General features: G+C 36.4%; 1 protein-coding gene across 2 annotated transcripts in view; it reads left to right on the forward strand.

Moving 5' to 3' along the window:
* LOC105544577 (dachshund homolog 2) overlaps positions 1-16,901 on the forward strand; it is a 311,959-nt gene that overhangs the window by 152,779 nt on the left and 142,279 nt on the right. For both annotated transcript variants that reach the window (XM_011987135.1, XM_011987142.1), the window contains exon 3: positions 16,060-16,218. In XM_011987135.1, the coding sequence (XP_011842525.1) occupies positions 16,060-16,218 (159 nt within the window). The remainder of the gene's footprint in view (positions 1-16,059; positions 16,219-16,901) is intronic.

A 16,901-nucleotide genomic window follows, 5' to 3' on the forward strand; every position in this document is an offset into this window, starting at 1 on the left:
GTGTGTGTGTGTGTGTGTGTTCCCAAATACATTTATCATGCCAGGTTGTCGGCCTTGGAAACAAGTCTGTAAATTGGCCAAAAGCATCACACATTATTTTGCTATGAGTCTCTGCTACTTTTGCTGCACTGCCAACCCTAATAAGCCAAGCCTGTGTGGTGTGCTGGTGCATATTTAACCTTTCCTCCTTACAGGAATGGGTCTGAGCTTAATGGTTGTTATGTATTGAAATTTGATAGGCTGTGGCCAATAGAGAATCTCATACTAAATAATACTGTGCAACTGAATTTGGGCTTGTATTTGAAAGAATATCTAGTCTATTAGTGATTCACAAGATTTTTATATTTACGCAAAATAGACTCATTTGTTTATATTCTACTCCCTCTCTTGTGAGCATACTATACATAGTGTGAAGAGGCCAATTCAAATAAGTTAATGATGGAAAAATATTCCATTTTTGAAAAAGATCCAGACATCTCAAATTGTACTGTTGTTAAGATCAATCTCTCTCCTCTCTCTTCGAAATCTTACTGAATTTTTAAATGGAATGTTGAAACATAACTGCATGCTTTAAAACTTTTCCAACTATTGTAGCTGCTTTGGAGAAACTAAAAGTTCTTAAAGATAATTATCATCCAGCCATTAACACAGAATATATAATCATATTTTGTAAACATCCGTCTTTTGTGTGCAGGTAGTAAAAACTGCAGCTAAACTATTAATGTATTAAATTGCATAAGTTAATTCAATGTTTGATAGTTTTCTTTGAACAATGTGTTCAATGGAACAATCTGGAATGAAAACAAATTACCAGACACTATTTTTTACTGCCCTGTTGCCTATCGTGTGTTGAATGACCATTTGGAAAGCAAGTCAGTGCTTCTCCTTAATCATTTGCAAATTTTGTGCATATTTTAACTATACTCATCATTATTTTCTTTAAAAGAGACTAATGGCTTTTTCAACCAGTAAATGTATTTTAATTATTGAATTCATAATGACTCATTTCTTTTCTTTTTTTTTTTTTTTTTTTGAGACAGGGTCTCACTCTGTCATCCAGGCTGGAGTGCGTGGTGAGATCATAGCTCACTGCAGCCTTGACCTCCTGGACTCAAGCTGTCCTCCTGACTCAGACTTCCAAGTACCGGGGACTGCGGATGCACACCACCATGCCTGGCTAATTTTTAAAACTGATTTTCATTTTGTGTAAACATGGGGTCATGCTATGTTGCCCAGCCTGGTCTTAACCTCCTGGCCTTAAGCAATCCTCCTGCCTCAGCCTCCCACATTGCTAGGATTACTGGTGTCAGTCCTTGCATCCAGCTGCCCTTGAACATTTCTAACATCAGTAGATAGGGAGTGCATACCATGCCTTCCACATTCATCTATGTATCTATCTATGTATCTATGTATGTATCAATGTATCTATGTATATATGTATGTATGTATGTATGTATGTATCTATCTATCTATCTATCTATTTATCTATCTATATCTATGTCTGACTCCATTCTATCTTGCTTGATAGAATTTTCTTGAATTTGTTTCTTTATGATATGGTAAGCATTTCATATGTAAAACCTGCAACTTGAAAAGGATGTGTTCTCTTGTTTTGGTCAAGAAAAGCAGACAATCTTATTCCTAATGCTTGTCTAGCACACTACTTGAAAAATAATTTTAGCTGCTCAAAGAGAAGTTCAGGATTTGAGGTTAAGAAAAACAGTGTATAAAAAGTTTTCTTGGCCAATTGCAGTGGTTCAAGCCTGTAATCCCAGCACTTTATGAGGATCATTTGAGCCCAGGAGTTTAAGATCAGCCTGGGAAACAGTGAGACCCCATCTCTACAGAAAATTGAAAAAACTAGCCAGACATGGTGTTGTGCACCTGTATTGCCAGCTATTCGGGAGGCTGAGCTGAAAGGATCACTTGAGCCCAGGAGTTCAAAGCTCTAGTGAGCCATGATTGCATCACTGCACTCCAGCCTGGGTGACAGAGTGAGATCCTGTCTTAAAAAAAAAAAAAAAAAAAAAGATTTAGTCTACTTGTGGCATTTTTATTGTATTCTGAATTAGATATATTTTCATTACTTTAAGCCCATGGCTGTTAGTATTTTTTTTCTGATCATTAAAGAAGTGTTAATAATCACATTGGATGTAGTAATAATGCCTTTTCCACTTAAATTATTGTTTTCAGTTGTGGTATTAGACCTTGTATGTTCTGTCCTTCTTTTAGTGATTGGCTTCCAAGAAATACCATTATTTTTCCACTCTTTTCTCTTCAGGCATCAACTTGGCCCTTTTCCTTCAGATGCTTTGCAGCCTTACCCTCGTTTTCAAGACAGAGAAAACACTACCCATAATTGACTCATATCATTTATATTTTAAAAAGACTTCGTTTTAAAAGAGGGACGTGAATAAGAAAGTAGCTTTCTTATGCCACTTGGAATTGAGGTACTTTCTCTGAAGGCCTTCAATACTTCATGATTCCCAGGTCTGCCCACTACAGGTCTCAGCCTAGTCTAGTAGCCTATCTTTGAAACTACCACTTTCATAGTTCTCTTCACCGAAGTGCCTCATTTTGTTCCTCAGATTCTAAACTGTGCACATTCACAATCAAAACCTCAGTTAAAAGGACTTATATAACTCGTATCAGTAAACAGCTGAGGATAGTGATTTAGTGTGTGTGTTCTGGAGCCTTTCCTGGTTTGATTCTTTACTGGTGATACAAGCGTGGGAAAATCAATCTTTTGAGTTTCAGTTTTCTCTCTAAAATGTGGCTGATTACAGTACCTATGACATGGTGTTCTGAGGATTAGGTGAATACTTTCTGGCACATGTCAAGTGCCCAGTGTGCTTTCAACGTTTTTCAGGCACATAGTGTGCGTTCAGTGAATGTGATTTTCACAGGTATTAGACATATATGCTGTAATTGTTTTGTAAGTAGCAGCCCTTAACTGATCATTGTAGTTTTAATTACTCAGTGTAGTGATAAAATCCATTTATGAATATCTTTGATATCATCAGCAGTAATTCATAAGCCCCAGTGTAATACAAGTGAAAGATCCATTCCACACACTCACAGGCACTAAGATCCGAGAGCCAGTGAATGGTCCATGTCAAATCGATACTTGCTATATATTGATTCTATCTATTGATTTATGTTGCATCTACTGCATTTTCTTCTTCTTTTATTTTTCATTAAAAAAAACTGTATTCCCTTATCCTTTCTTTTTTCCGTATGGAAGAATTGTTGGTGTATTCAGTCTAATGCCTCAGCTTAACAAATATGTTTCTTTCTCTTTGTATTGTTATTTCAGGTTCTGCCATGTATTTCAATTTGTCATATTTTCCCCAGTTTTATAGATTTCTGTGAATTTGAGTCTGCAGGTTTTGTCTTTATGTGGGTAAAAGGATTACCTTTTTCTTGCTGAAATTCTTTCTTTTTTGTGTCTTTCATGTTCATGTTGTATGCTTGCCTCTTTCTTCTTGTTTTTTGTTTTATTTTGTATTCGGTTTAGAGCACTATGAAAATTATTGGCAAAAATTATTCTCCATTATTTCTACCAACTTTCTCCTCTTTCTTCGTATTAAATATTTTTTTTTTGTTTCTTTCTTATGGTTCTTCTTTTAAGAAGTCCTAGGATTAATAATCAATGTTTACCAGCCAAGCCCAGTCTTTTCTGCACAGAGAAAAAACCAAAGAGCCTTCTGCTTCTGCTTTCTCAAGAGGAGAACAGGCTATATATAGTTGTTTAGTCTCACTGCTGAACCACTTGATAGATTATTAGAAGTAGCCTAGTAAAGTCTCATCTGGAGTTCTCATTTTCAATGTTTTACTGTATTCTATTATGCAATCTGCTTGAAGGGCAATAAGTTAAAATGCACATGGCCATGAAAATTAATATGGTTAACTGCAAAAATAATAGAGTTTTACCTCTGCAAATTATTTCTTTAATTCTTGGGGTCACTAGTGGTCTTCATCATCTTTTGTTGGTAGTATAGTTAAAAAGGTAGTCACTCTATAGACAGGTTAATGAAGTTAATACCCTATTTTGTCTTTTTTATATATATATATATATATATATTTTGAGACAAGAGTCTCGCTCTGTCGCCCAGGCTGGAGTGCAGTGGAGTGGTCTTGGCTCACTGCAAGCTCTGCCTCCTGGCTTCATGCCATTCTCCTGCCTCAGCCTCCCCAGTAGCTGGGAATACAGGTGCCCGCCACCACGCCCGGCTGATTTTTTGTATTTTCAGTAGAGACGGGGTTTTATATTCTAAAATAACTTAAATGATAATAGCTTACACTCATTTAGTGTTTGATATGTCTAGATATTGTGTCGTTTTACATATTCCATCTCATTTAATCCTTAAAACAACCCTAGAGCAGGTAGATTATATTTCCCTATCAGATATTAGGAAACTCGGACTCAAAGAACCTTAATGTCATTTCCAAAGCCCATAGATAGTAAATAGAGCGACCAGAATTCAACCTCAGGTCTGTCTGATGCTCCTTCCACTATGCTATTAGGATTTTTTGAAGGATACAGTTCTTCCCTCTCTATTTTGTGTCGGTCTCTATCTGCCACTTTCATAGAACTTTGCCAGTTGACCACTACTAGTCAAGTAAGATCGCTTCAACCTCACCACTCCAAAGCATACAGACAAGCTGAAATCTCAACAAGAAAACTTGCTGTGTGAGTAATAATTAACTCTCACCATTGGCTGCAAAAGATCATAATGCTTTCATCTCGATTTATTGGTCAAAATGAATTCTATTGTCTAGAGACTGCGATATGGTTTCCCTAAATAATTTTTTGATAGCTGTAAGAATTGCACTGACAGGAAGATATTTATACCTACAGAAATGATATTAGTTTATGGGCAGGGATAAAAAGAAGAGATGAATTATTCTGCCTCCTTCTATGTGGCCAGTCTTATCCTCTGCTTTTTGGTTTACTTCATTAGCTTCTAAAGCATGGTTTATTTGGTTAAATAAACAGTGTAATAGAAAAAGTACTTTAATTATGTTTTGTGTAAGTATATATACTTAAATTATGTTATGGGTAGGAAAATACACTTAAATTATGTAGGTATGTATACTTAAATTATGTTATGGGTAGGTATATATATTTAAATTATGTTACAAGTAGGTAAATATACTTAAATTATGTATGGGTAGGTAAATATACATCCATAATATTACACTTTTACAACACTCATTTTTCATCTTCTTAGTTGATCTATGAAAAATGAGTGTTGTAAAAATATAATATTACACACATATATTTTTTTAAAATTTCTGATTATGAAAAAAACTGTAAATTTGTGCCATTTAATTTTTTTATAAATTCAAAGCAGTCATTGAAACCTTATGTTCATACACTCCATCAGGTAAATAATAAGTATGCTCTTTTAGGCAGGGCGTGGCAGCTCATGCCTGTAATCCCAGCATTTCGGGAGGCTGAGGCGGGCGGATCACGAGGTCAGCATATCGACACCATCCTGGCTAACACGGAGAAACCCTGTCTCTACTAAACAAAATACAAAAAATTAGTTGGGCATGGTGGCCGGTGCCTGTAGTCCCAGCTACTTGGGAGGCTGAGGCAGGACAATGGCGTGAACCTGGGAGGCGGAGCTTGCAGAGAGCCTAGATCGTGCCACAGAATTCCAGCCTGGGAGACGGAGGGAGACTCTGTCTCAAAAGAAAAAAAAAAAAAAAGGTATGTTCTTCTAGTATACATAAAGTACATTTCAAGCTGTATACATGTACTAACATATACATAAAATAGAAATTAATGAGAACAAGATTAAACAAGATTTTAACTAATAAAGTTTATTAATTACATAAAACCTTTAAAACATATATTCTTAGTATCAGTGAGGACAATGTGATTAATACATCAAATCTGATGACCTTTACAATATTTTACTTCTTAATGAAAGTGACAGAGTTCCTACATTGAGTAGGAGAAGTATCAGCTCTGCTATTTTATATTTCTTCTCCTATGCTTGCATTATTGTCTCCAGTCTGAGGTTGTATTGTGTTGTTCATTTTGTAACGGCTAGTTTATTGAATCTACTCAGTGCATGTAGAACATATCACAATGAGGTCAGAGTAAATAAAAGTCTAGGGCTGCCAATGGCCAACCACGTGCCCTGCTGAAAACTCCTCCTTCCCCCAACCCCTCCGGGTTCCTCTAATGCTTGAGTGGTGAAGGCATCAGTGATGATTCATATCTTAAATATTAGTGACACATAATGTTGTAGTTACTTTTTGGTTAACATATCAAATAAATGTTAAAACTCAAATATCTTGCCCTATCTTTGTAGGTCAGCTTTTACATTTTCTAGGGTATGCATAACCTCATTTTAAGGACCTCCGATTTAAGGTATATTTTACAAGAGCACATATCACAACTTACAAATTCTAGGAACTAGCTCTTTAAAATAAATAATTTGCCTGTATTCTCAGTAATTGTTCAATGTTTCAGAAATATGACGAAAGAGGGAAATGATAGATGGTGGTTCTGCTTGGTTTCTGGTGAAGCCTCAGGGAGCTTTTTTTCACGGCGGAACGCAAAGCGGGAATAATCATGTCACATGGTGAAAGCAGTAGCAATGGAGACAGGGTGAGGGTGAGGTTCCACACACTTTTAAATGATTAAATCTTGCAAGAACTCACTTACTGTCATGAAGACAGCACCAAGCCATAAAGGTTCTGTCCCCCTGATCCTAACACCTTCCACCAGGTCCCACCTCCAGCATTCGAAACTAAAATTCAACATGAGATTTGGGTGGGGACAAATATCCAAGCTATATTGGTGGTATTATATGATTATTTACTGTGAAGTGACTTGATAATATGTTCGTCATTTAGACAGGCCACATGTTATTAAGAATGAAAGAAGGAACTCAAATTCAGATAAGAAAATGCTATCACTGTCTTGAACTTAGATTTTTCGAGTGTTTTAACTTGCAATACTTACAGTAGCAAGAAATGAATTCAAATTTCCAAAAAGTGTCTTGTCACACATAAACACATTTTTCTGTACTTGCCACAGCAGACAGCTTATATAGAATTGAAGGGTATTTTTATTTTATTTATTTATTTATTTATATTTATTTATTTATTTATTTATTTATTTTTTGAGACAGAGTCTGACTCTGTCACCAGGTTGGAGTTCAGTAGTGTGATCTTGGCTCACTGTAACGTCTGCCTCCTTGGTTCAAGTAATTCTCCTGTCTCAGCCTCCCGAGTACCTGGGACTACAGTTGCACACCACCATGCCCAACTAATTTTTGTATTTTTAGTAGAGACAGGGTTTCGCCATGTTGGCCAAGATGTTCTTGATCTCCTGACCTCGTGACCTGCCTGCCTCGGCCTCCCAAAGTGCTGGGATCACAGGTGTGAGCCACCATACCCAGCCATTGAAGTGTATTTTTTTTAAAAACTTCTACTCCAGGCAACATAACATGATACCAAGATAAATACGACAATTTAAAAATGTGGGGGGTTCATAGGAGAGTGAATAAGATAAGATTATCATTTGGAATTGCAAAATAATATCTGGCAAAACCCCATTTTCTTCATGTCTACGATAAAATACCTTTGAACCAGAGTGTATTTTAAGTTATGCAAACTAATAGTTTGCAAGAGTTTCTCCAACCATATCATCACGTTCGGCAGGTCATATGGAAGAGCACTGTGCCTTCATTATCTGTGATATAATTCCTTCTACAACTAAACTAATCTTTGAAATTGCATAATGTGATGTTCAAGTTTTAGCCACTGTGCTTTAAAGTGGCACTCAGGGAATACTTACATCTTGCAACATTTTAATTTAGAAACAAATATATTGGGACTTTGTTTGAATTTTACATTTACTTTGTGAAACATATTAGCCTTATTTTTAGAAATATGTATGAGTTAGGTGCAATTGACTTGAGTAAGCCTGTGGTGAGTACTTATATTTTAATTATCAAGTCTACTTTGAAGCGTGAGTTCCTTTTAAATCCAGAAACAAATTTATTCACTATTAATTTGGAAACTTTTGAACTTGACTCCTAATCTTTTTGAATGACAGTGATGATAAAAGTGTAGGGTCATTTGTTTGATTTTTTTCATTTGTTTGTGTGGTTGGTGGTTTTGCCTGTAAAGATAATGCAGCCAACAGACATGAAAAAAAGCTCATCATCACTGGTCATTAGAGAAATGCAAATCAAAACCACAATGAGTACCATCTCATGCCAGTTAGAATGGTGATCATTAAAAAGTCAGTAAACAACAGGTGCTGGAGAGGTTGTGGAAAAATAGAAACACTACACTGTTGGTGGGAGTGTAAATTAGTTTGACCATTGTAGAAGACAGTGTGGCGATTCCTCAAGGATCTAGAACCAGAAATACCATTTGACCCAGCCATCCCATTACTTGGCATATACCCAAAGGATTATAAATCATTCTATGATAAAGACACATGCAAACGTATGTTTATTGCAGCACTATTCACAATAGCAAAGACTTGGAACCAGTCCAAATGTCCATCAATGATAGATTGAATTAAGAAAATGTGATACATATACACCATGGAATACTATGCAGCCATAAAAAAGGATGAGTTCATGTCCTTTGCAGGGACGTGGATGAAGTTGGAAACCGTCATTCCCAGCAAACTATCACAAGATCAGAAAACCAAACACCTTGTATTGTCACTCAGAAGTAGGAGTTGAACAATGAGGACACATGGGCACAGGGAGAGGAACATCACACACTGGGGCCTGTCAGGGGCTAGGGGGCTAGGGGAGGGATAACATTAGGAGAAATACTTAATGTAGATGAGAGGTTGTTAGGTGCAGCAAACCACCAAGGCAAGTGTATACCTATGTAGCAAAACTGCATGTTCTGCACATGTAACCCAGAACTTAAAGTATAATAAAGAAAGAAGATAATGCTTATGTGTTAATACAACAGTTGTAGTGCATGTTGGTCCACCCATCACACTCTCTCACAGAGTCTTTGCACATTTCTTGGAACCCTTTGAAGGTTTGTATATAAACATTCTGGTCATGCAACCAAGGCATTCTTTTCTTTCTTCCTGGATACTGCTCTGCTCAGTTGTATTCTCTTCTTTTTAGATTGTCCTTTCTGATACTCCACCTTCTTTATTTTGTTTTTCATATTTATTTCAGTCGCTATGTCAAGGGCCAATTGGAGGAGATGAGGCTAGTAGTAGGAAAATCAGTTAAGAGTCTCTTGAGATGATTGTAATGTGAGAGAGGAATGAGGGTCCAGACAAAGGCAGTGTCAGTGGGAATGGAAGGGAACTCAGTGTAAAGTCAATTCCAGATAATTTGGTCACTTAAGCACAGAGTGAATGGTTAAGAGATGGCAATGATACTTACTGCACTGAGAGATCTTTGAGGTCAAGGGATTTGCCTTTTATTTCTCTATTCCCAATACCTGCAAATAGCACCTGACACATGTTAAGAACTCAGACATTTCCCATTGAAACAACTGCATTATGCCACTAACAGATATAGGAAATAAAGGAGCAAGATCTCTTTCATTGAATAATGGTCAATTTAGTTTCAGATATGTTGAAATGAAGATGCTGTAGATACCTGTGTTTTAAACTGTTTTACACAAACTGCTTATACTCTAGGATAGCGCTTTCTAGTATAACTTTCCGCAAGGAAGTAAATTATCAGTATCTGTACTTCTCGATATGATAGTCCCTAGCTGCATGTGACCTTTGAGCATTGGTAATGTGATTAGTGCAACTGAGGAGCTGAATTTTTTCATTCTTTTTACTTTATTTTAATTAATTAAAAGTTATATTTAAATAGCCACAGGTGACTAGTGGTTATTGTATTGGCAAGTATAGCCCTAGAGGCTCATCAATTAGCTGCTATTATACCTCTGATTAAACTTGAAATTCCTAGACCATCACCCGGCGGTGTGGCTGTTTCTAGGTAACGTTTTAAAGTAAAAGAGGAGATAAACTAGTTGAGACCTTCTCAATATTTTAAAATGAATAATTGCTGTCTATTTTCTATCCATATTGGTTCAAATTACAGATACACTGCATGATTGTGCTACTGATGTCACCAATCTGGAAAGCTGCTGAATATTCTATTTTTTGAATGCATACAGGAAAAGCAAATAAAATAATAATATGATAAGATTGTAGCGTATAGCACCTCTATACATACACACCTTGTTTTCCATTCATGTATTAGCACTTTACAATATCCTAAACCCTGAATTTGTGTCTATATGTGTATGTGTACACCTCCCCGCTACACACACTTAACACATACTATATTATTATTTAGAAAAAAAATGAAGTCTTTAACGGTTTAATTATGATTCAAAATATTTTTCTACTACAAAATGCTTCATGCTGTGTAGATTCAACAAACAAGGTGTGTTTATCTAAGATTCTAGCTAAACAAATATTCTATGGCTGAGAGAACAAGCTCGATTTAGGCCGTATGCTACATAGACCTCTTCCCATTTGACTGCTTTTTCTTTGCCTTATGTACGTAAGATTACTGGAAACATGATCAATTTAGACCCATATTTTCAAATAATCTGACTTATATGTTTTGTTGTAGCTACAAAAGTTTCAGTGTAAGGACAGCTTGTTATAAACACTTCCATTTTTCACATTCAAGGCCATAGTTTTGAATTTATATAATTACCTTATATATTTTTTCTAGTAGGTGGCTTTTAAATGTGTACTTTGCAAAATATACTAGCAACTGCTATTACAGTATTCCTCTAAAATTTTAAAAGTTACACTCAACTTGAATTCATAAGACAGATCACTTTTAAATTATGAAACACTTGCCTATGACTCACACAATTCTAGTAGTCTTAGAAACTCAAACCTACAGAAATTACAGCTTATTCATTTATAAAGAAGATCACTGACCCCTATGGGTGGATGAGGAAGACTGGTTACTAAATTTTCTTGATTCTCTTCAGCGAATATTTTATTAGCTTCCTTCACTCATTCTTAACAACATGGTGCTAAGGTGAAGAATAATTGCTTGGAATTTTTATTTAGAGCCTTACTGCTGGGTTTCCTTTATATCCATTTGAAACATGTTGGTGTTTCGGTGTTTTGGCTTGTAGGCTTATGCTAATTTGTTTGGAACACATCATAATGATCTTTGTTATTGCTTTTCACAACCTGACCATATAAGCATTGTGTTATTAGAATGGGAAATGCGGAAGTGCTAATTCAAAATTTTAGCAAATTAAAACATTAAAATACTGCTTTGGGTCCCACCCATGATATGATCTTGCACCTTTTTTTTTTTTTTTTTTTTTTTGAGATGGAGTCTCGCTCTGTCGCCCAGGCTGGAGTGCAGTGGTGTGATCTCAGCTCACTGCAAGCTCCGCCTCCCAGGTTCACGCCATTCTCCTGCCTCAGCCTCCCGAGTAGCTGGGACTACGGTGCCCGCCACCACATCCGGCTAATTTTTTGTATTTTTAGTAGAGATGGGGTTTCACCATGTTAACCAAGATGATCTCGATCTCCTGATCTCGTGATCCACCCGCCTCGGCCTCCCAAAGTGCTGGGATTACAGGCGTGAGCCACCGCGCCCGGCCAATGCTTTTTCAAGTTATTATTTGTAACTAAATGGATAAAAAGGTCCTTTTTATGTGTTAAATTCCATGTTTCTGTTGTAGGGTCTCTGTGATTCATAGGTCTCTGTCCTCTACCCACTTATCCTACAAAGAAAATGCCACCAAAACAAATAACCTTCTGGGAACCCTAACATTTTAAAATGGGATTTTTTTAAAAAGGTCTAAATTGCAAACTAAAGAGTTTCTGATTAAAGCAATAGAAGTTTGTCAGACACCTTGTTAAATTAATATTTCCCCACAGTGAATCACTTTATTGTTCTTACACTGATTCTAACTAAGAATATATATTTCTATGAAGTAAGGGCTTATAAAAATGTAGTTCTCTCTAGCTTTCCTATTGGTAAGGTTAGGATTAAATTAGTACTAATGTAGCAATAGTTGCTTGTAATACTGTTGATTGTGTTACACTGTTTATTGTCATCAATTTAGTTTTACTAAATATTGTGGTAAAACAGTGATAAGTAGTTGATATGGAAAAGCTCAAATAAATTATTCAGTTAATGAGGATTTGCTGCATTTTCTACATTATCTTTACATGCTTAGGACTGTGTTGGGTTACGTTTATACTTAATACAAAATTTCATGAAGACTTAAAGAGGTTATTTTATTTTCCCAAACCCACTGCCTACCCTGCCAGCCTCTTAGTCATGCCTTGTGAAAAATGCTGTCCAGTTTATCTCCTCTTTACTGGAGGAATTCCCTCACAAAGCTAGTATGGTCTGGTTCCAACAAATGTGCATACTTCAGTGTTATGGGCTGAATTACGTACCCCTAAAATTCAGATATTGAAGCCCTAACCACCAGTTACTTTGAAATGTGACTGTATTTATAGCTAAGGCCTTTAAGAAGGTGATTAAGTATATTTTAAAACAAAGAATCTAACCGTATTGCTTGTAACTCAAAGGATAAATGCTTCAGGGGATGAATACCTCATTCTCCATGATGTACTTGTTTCACATTGCATGCCTGTGGCAAAACGTATCAGGTACTCCATAAATATATACACGTACTCTGTACTCACAAAAATTAAAAAATAATAACAATTTAAATAAATAAATAAATAAATCCGGCCTAGAATGGATTCTAATCCAGTTTGCTTGGAGTTCTTATAAGAAGAGGAAACGTGGGCATAAAAGAGTTACCAAGGATGAACTTGCACAGAGGAAAGAGCATGTGAGGACACAGGGAAAACACAGTCATCTACAAACCATAGAGGAAGGTCTCAGGAGAAACTACTAAACCCGCCAAAACCATGATCTTGGACTTCTGACCTCCAGAACCGTGAGAAACTAAATTCTTGTGGTTTAAGCCATTCTGTCTGTGGTATTTGTTATGGCAGCCTTAGCTAACTACTGCATTTGGAGGTAGACAGACAGACAGATAGATAGGACAAGGAAGGTGAATATCCAAGCCTTCAAAATAGTGGTTAATACAAGGCTGACTGTAGCTTAGATTGGTCAAAATACTTTGTTAGTTTTAAGGGCAATGGGTATTACTGCATCTTGACAAAGAGGCATAAAAATGCAAATATTGGGGCCACTGAACGTTCCAGATTAAGTCATAATTAATGTTTACACTTAAAAATGATAAGAGATTTAGGTAAAAAGACAAAAAATGTAGTCAGAGAGTTAATACCTCCTAATCCAAATATCTAGAATGTTCCACACTCCTCAGCCATTTGATTCATATACAGTTGCCGTTACATTGCAGGATAATACTTATATCCACATTTGGTGGAGGTGGGAAGAGAGGGAAACTACCTTTTCTATCATTAACACAGTAGTTAGCAAAGGTGTGAGCTGTTGGAAAAAGTGTATCCAAAGTTCTCATCAAAGCATACATAAAACCACATTGAAATCCTTTGATAAGATTTTTAAAACATTTCTATTCAAGCTTATTTGGAAAATGTGATACACAAACCATGAGAATACTACCTAATGTGCCATTTAATATTAAATGTAGACTAAATAGTTTTAAATTTATAAAATAAATATTAATATAATCTCAGCTCCAATGTTGCTGTGTTGCTGTTGCTGCTGTGATACTGCAGTACTATATTATTATCATATGGTATAATTTAATGTCTTCTAAATGTATCTTCCTTTGTCAATATTTTACTCATTTTATAAATTACAGTTCTGCAATGGTAAGCTAATTCATATCTTGAACATAGTGCTAAAATGATGTAGTGCTTCCGTTTTTGCTCAGTAATTGATCTTTCAAATTTTTGCATTTTCTGATATTAATCATGTTTATTGGCCTAATGTTTCTATAAAGAATTCTCAGTGTTGCAGTGGTTACTTTCATAGCTTATTAAAATACTCCCTTGCCCCACCATCTCTCTTCATTACAGCGTAACAATGTCTTATTGATTTTAATTGAAATTTCAAATTTGTCAACACTAAAATATGTCAATGCACCAAACCATAAATTACCTCCCTGCTCTTAAGCACATGCTGTACAACAGCCAACATCTGGATGAAAAGAGAGAACAAGTGGTAATCATAGAAGTATTGCATGTTTTCAATGAACATAGCAGACCTCAACATGATCAAGGGAATGATTTTTGGTCCATTAAACCAGTCTATTAAATTCAACCAAATTTCCTACCTACGAAGGTTTCATGCATCTTGTCTGAATGGCTTATAGCAGGACCCCAACAAGTAACTGCTTATTTCTTCCCACATTTGATTGGAAAATCTGCGTCCACATCAGCAGGGCCAGATACCCTTCAGTCTTTACATATACTGCTCTAGAATCTGGTGTTTCCTTATCTCAGCTCATCTAGTTGGAGGCTAGTCAAGATTCTCACTTTTGGATTAGAGATTAACTTTGGCCACAAAAGAACCTGAAAGAGTACTGAAGAGGAGGACTAGAATAAGGTTCTTCCTCTTCAGAACTGAGGTAAGACTGGATGACTGGAGAGGAAGGTTAAACAATCCTTTCAGAGATTCTAGCAGGCAATTTGCTTGAATAAATTTTAAATCTTGAGGAGGAATACCAATTGGGCCTGAAGACATTTCCCTGAAAAGTTTACAACTCTCAAAACTGTTTTTGCAAATGTGGTTTTTGAAATAAAAGTATAAAAATTTTTGTCCCCTTTGACTCAGATTCCACTCAGGGAATTAACTGATTCTAAGGAAATAATTTAAATGAATGTTTTTGTTATAATGTAGACTATAGTAGTGACAATTGGAAACGAAGTCTAATGTTTAATAGTCACTGCACTTTGTAGATATGATACCTGAAGCAACATGACAGACTGCTTATAATGTAAAAATGGGTATCCATATGAACAAAGTGTGGGAGGGAAGTCAAAGATGTGAAAATAATCACAATATTAAATGTTGTGGATATGAGTATGTTGATTTTTCTACCTTTAAAAAAAACCATTAAACGTACATATTTGACAGAGCTCCCAAGAGTCCCAAGACCAAACCCCACACAAACAGGGTCAGAGTTTTAGGCAGTAAGTGGGATGGTGTCAGCCAGGTAGAGTGCTAATGTTGCAGTCCCTGCATGGGAATGGAGGAGGAACCACCGACCCCTGAATGAATGAAGCACATCAAGCAAATAGATGCAGCTGCCTGCACAACCATTTTGTTTTCTAAAGCCAGACTATCTGCTTCTGCAGTGATTCGAATCCCACTCTTTACTTCCCTGTTTAAAATATTATCCTGAAAGAATGTCCTGGAAATTATTCTGTATTTGTTTTCCATATGGTTTTAAGCAACGGTTCTATCACCCATAGTATGTTAGATACCAGATGAAATAGCTATGTCAATGTAGATCATGATTTATCTACATTTATACACACTTCACCTCATGTTCTATCTTGAAGGATCAAGGTAAGTATAATTTCAAATTCAAAGCAATTGTTTCCTATTTTTGTCCAGCTTATTTTATACAGAACTCTAGTGTGTATGAATAGATTTGCTTCTCTGAGTGACCCGAGAAGAAAAGATCATTCTTTTCTTACTATGTATTTTTGCATGTTATCATGCTCTTACAAATGAGTGTGTTCTTTTTCAGTGATCAGTACAGTCCTTTAAAATATAGTATATGTATGTTAAAGGTTTAGAATACAAGGCAGTGGTGGTCAATTAATGTTCCCTAACATGTAAGTGCTTCTAAAAGCTATTCATTATGATTCCAGATTTGTTGAGAATACCAACAAGTCAAGAGTGCCTATACTATTATTGAGAATGATTTAGCCTTCCCAAAGGCAGCTTACATCTCTAGACTATTGAAAGTTTTTGAAACTGTCATAAAAATGAGTTAACTGTGTTCAATAACAATATTCTAAGAGGTGGTATTCATGATTGCAGCCCTAAAAGGGAATTTTAAAAAGCCTTCTTATGGAAAGTTGTCAAATTGAAATCTGTTTATATGAATCTTTTTCAGGTGGAAGTGAATCCTCCTGGGATAAGGATAAGCTGCAGTCTCCATTTGCGGCACCTGGACCCCAACATGGAATTGCTCATGCAGCCCTAGCTGGCCAGCCAGGCGTTGGAGGTGCTCCAACCCTCAATCCACTGCAGCAGAACCACCTGCTAACCAATAGTATGTATACCGTCCTCCCAAAACTGGGTGTGTTGATCAAAATACTATCCAAGACCTACTAGAAAACTTTGGCTGGCAGGGCTTAGTCTATTTTTCTTCAATAAGGTTTACCGATTTAGTATCAGAAGAGGAGGTAAAGAGGGACTCACTTTCCCTCTTTACCTCCTCTTCTGATATTAAATGGTTAAATCTTAAGTACATGTAAGGGCACATGGGAGGTACGTGGAAGGTAGAGGTATACAGAGTAGAGGTACATGGGAGGTTATGTAGTATAGTCATTAAGATTGTTGGCTAAAGTCACATAAACTTGTGTTTGAATCCCACATGTTTCGAATTCTTTTTTTTTTTCCTTTTTTTAATGGAGTTTTGCTCTTGTTGCCCAGGCTGGAGTGCAATGGAGCGATCTTGGCTCATTGCAACCTCCGCCTCCTGGGTTCAAGCAATTATCCTGCCTCAGCCTCCCAAGTAGCTGGGATTACAGGCACCTGCCACCACAGCCAGCTAAGTTTTTGTATTTTTAGTAGAGATTGAGTTTCACCATGTTGGCCAGGCTGGTCTCAAACTCCTGACCTCAGGTGTTCCACCCACCTCCCAAAGTGCTGGGATTACAGGCGTGAGCCACTGCACCCACCTAAAAAGATGACTTTTAAACAAAGACCTGAAGAAGAAATGAGTACTTACTG

The sequence above is a fragment of the Mandrillus leucophaeus genome, unplaced genomic scaffold (genome assembly GCF_000951045.1).
Source record: "Mandrillus leucophaeus isolate KB7577 unplaced genomic scaffold, Mleu.le_1.0 Scaffold1081, whole genome shotgun sequence".
NCBI classification, from domain to species: domain Eukaryota; kingdom Metazoa; phylum Chordata; class Mammalia; order Primates; family Cercopithecidae; genus Mandrillus; species Mandrillus leucophaeus.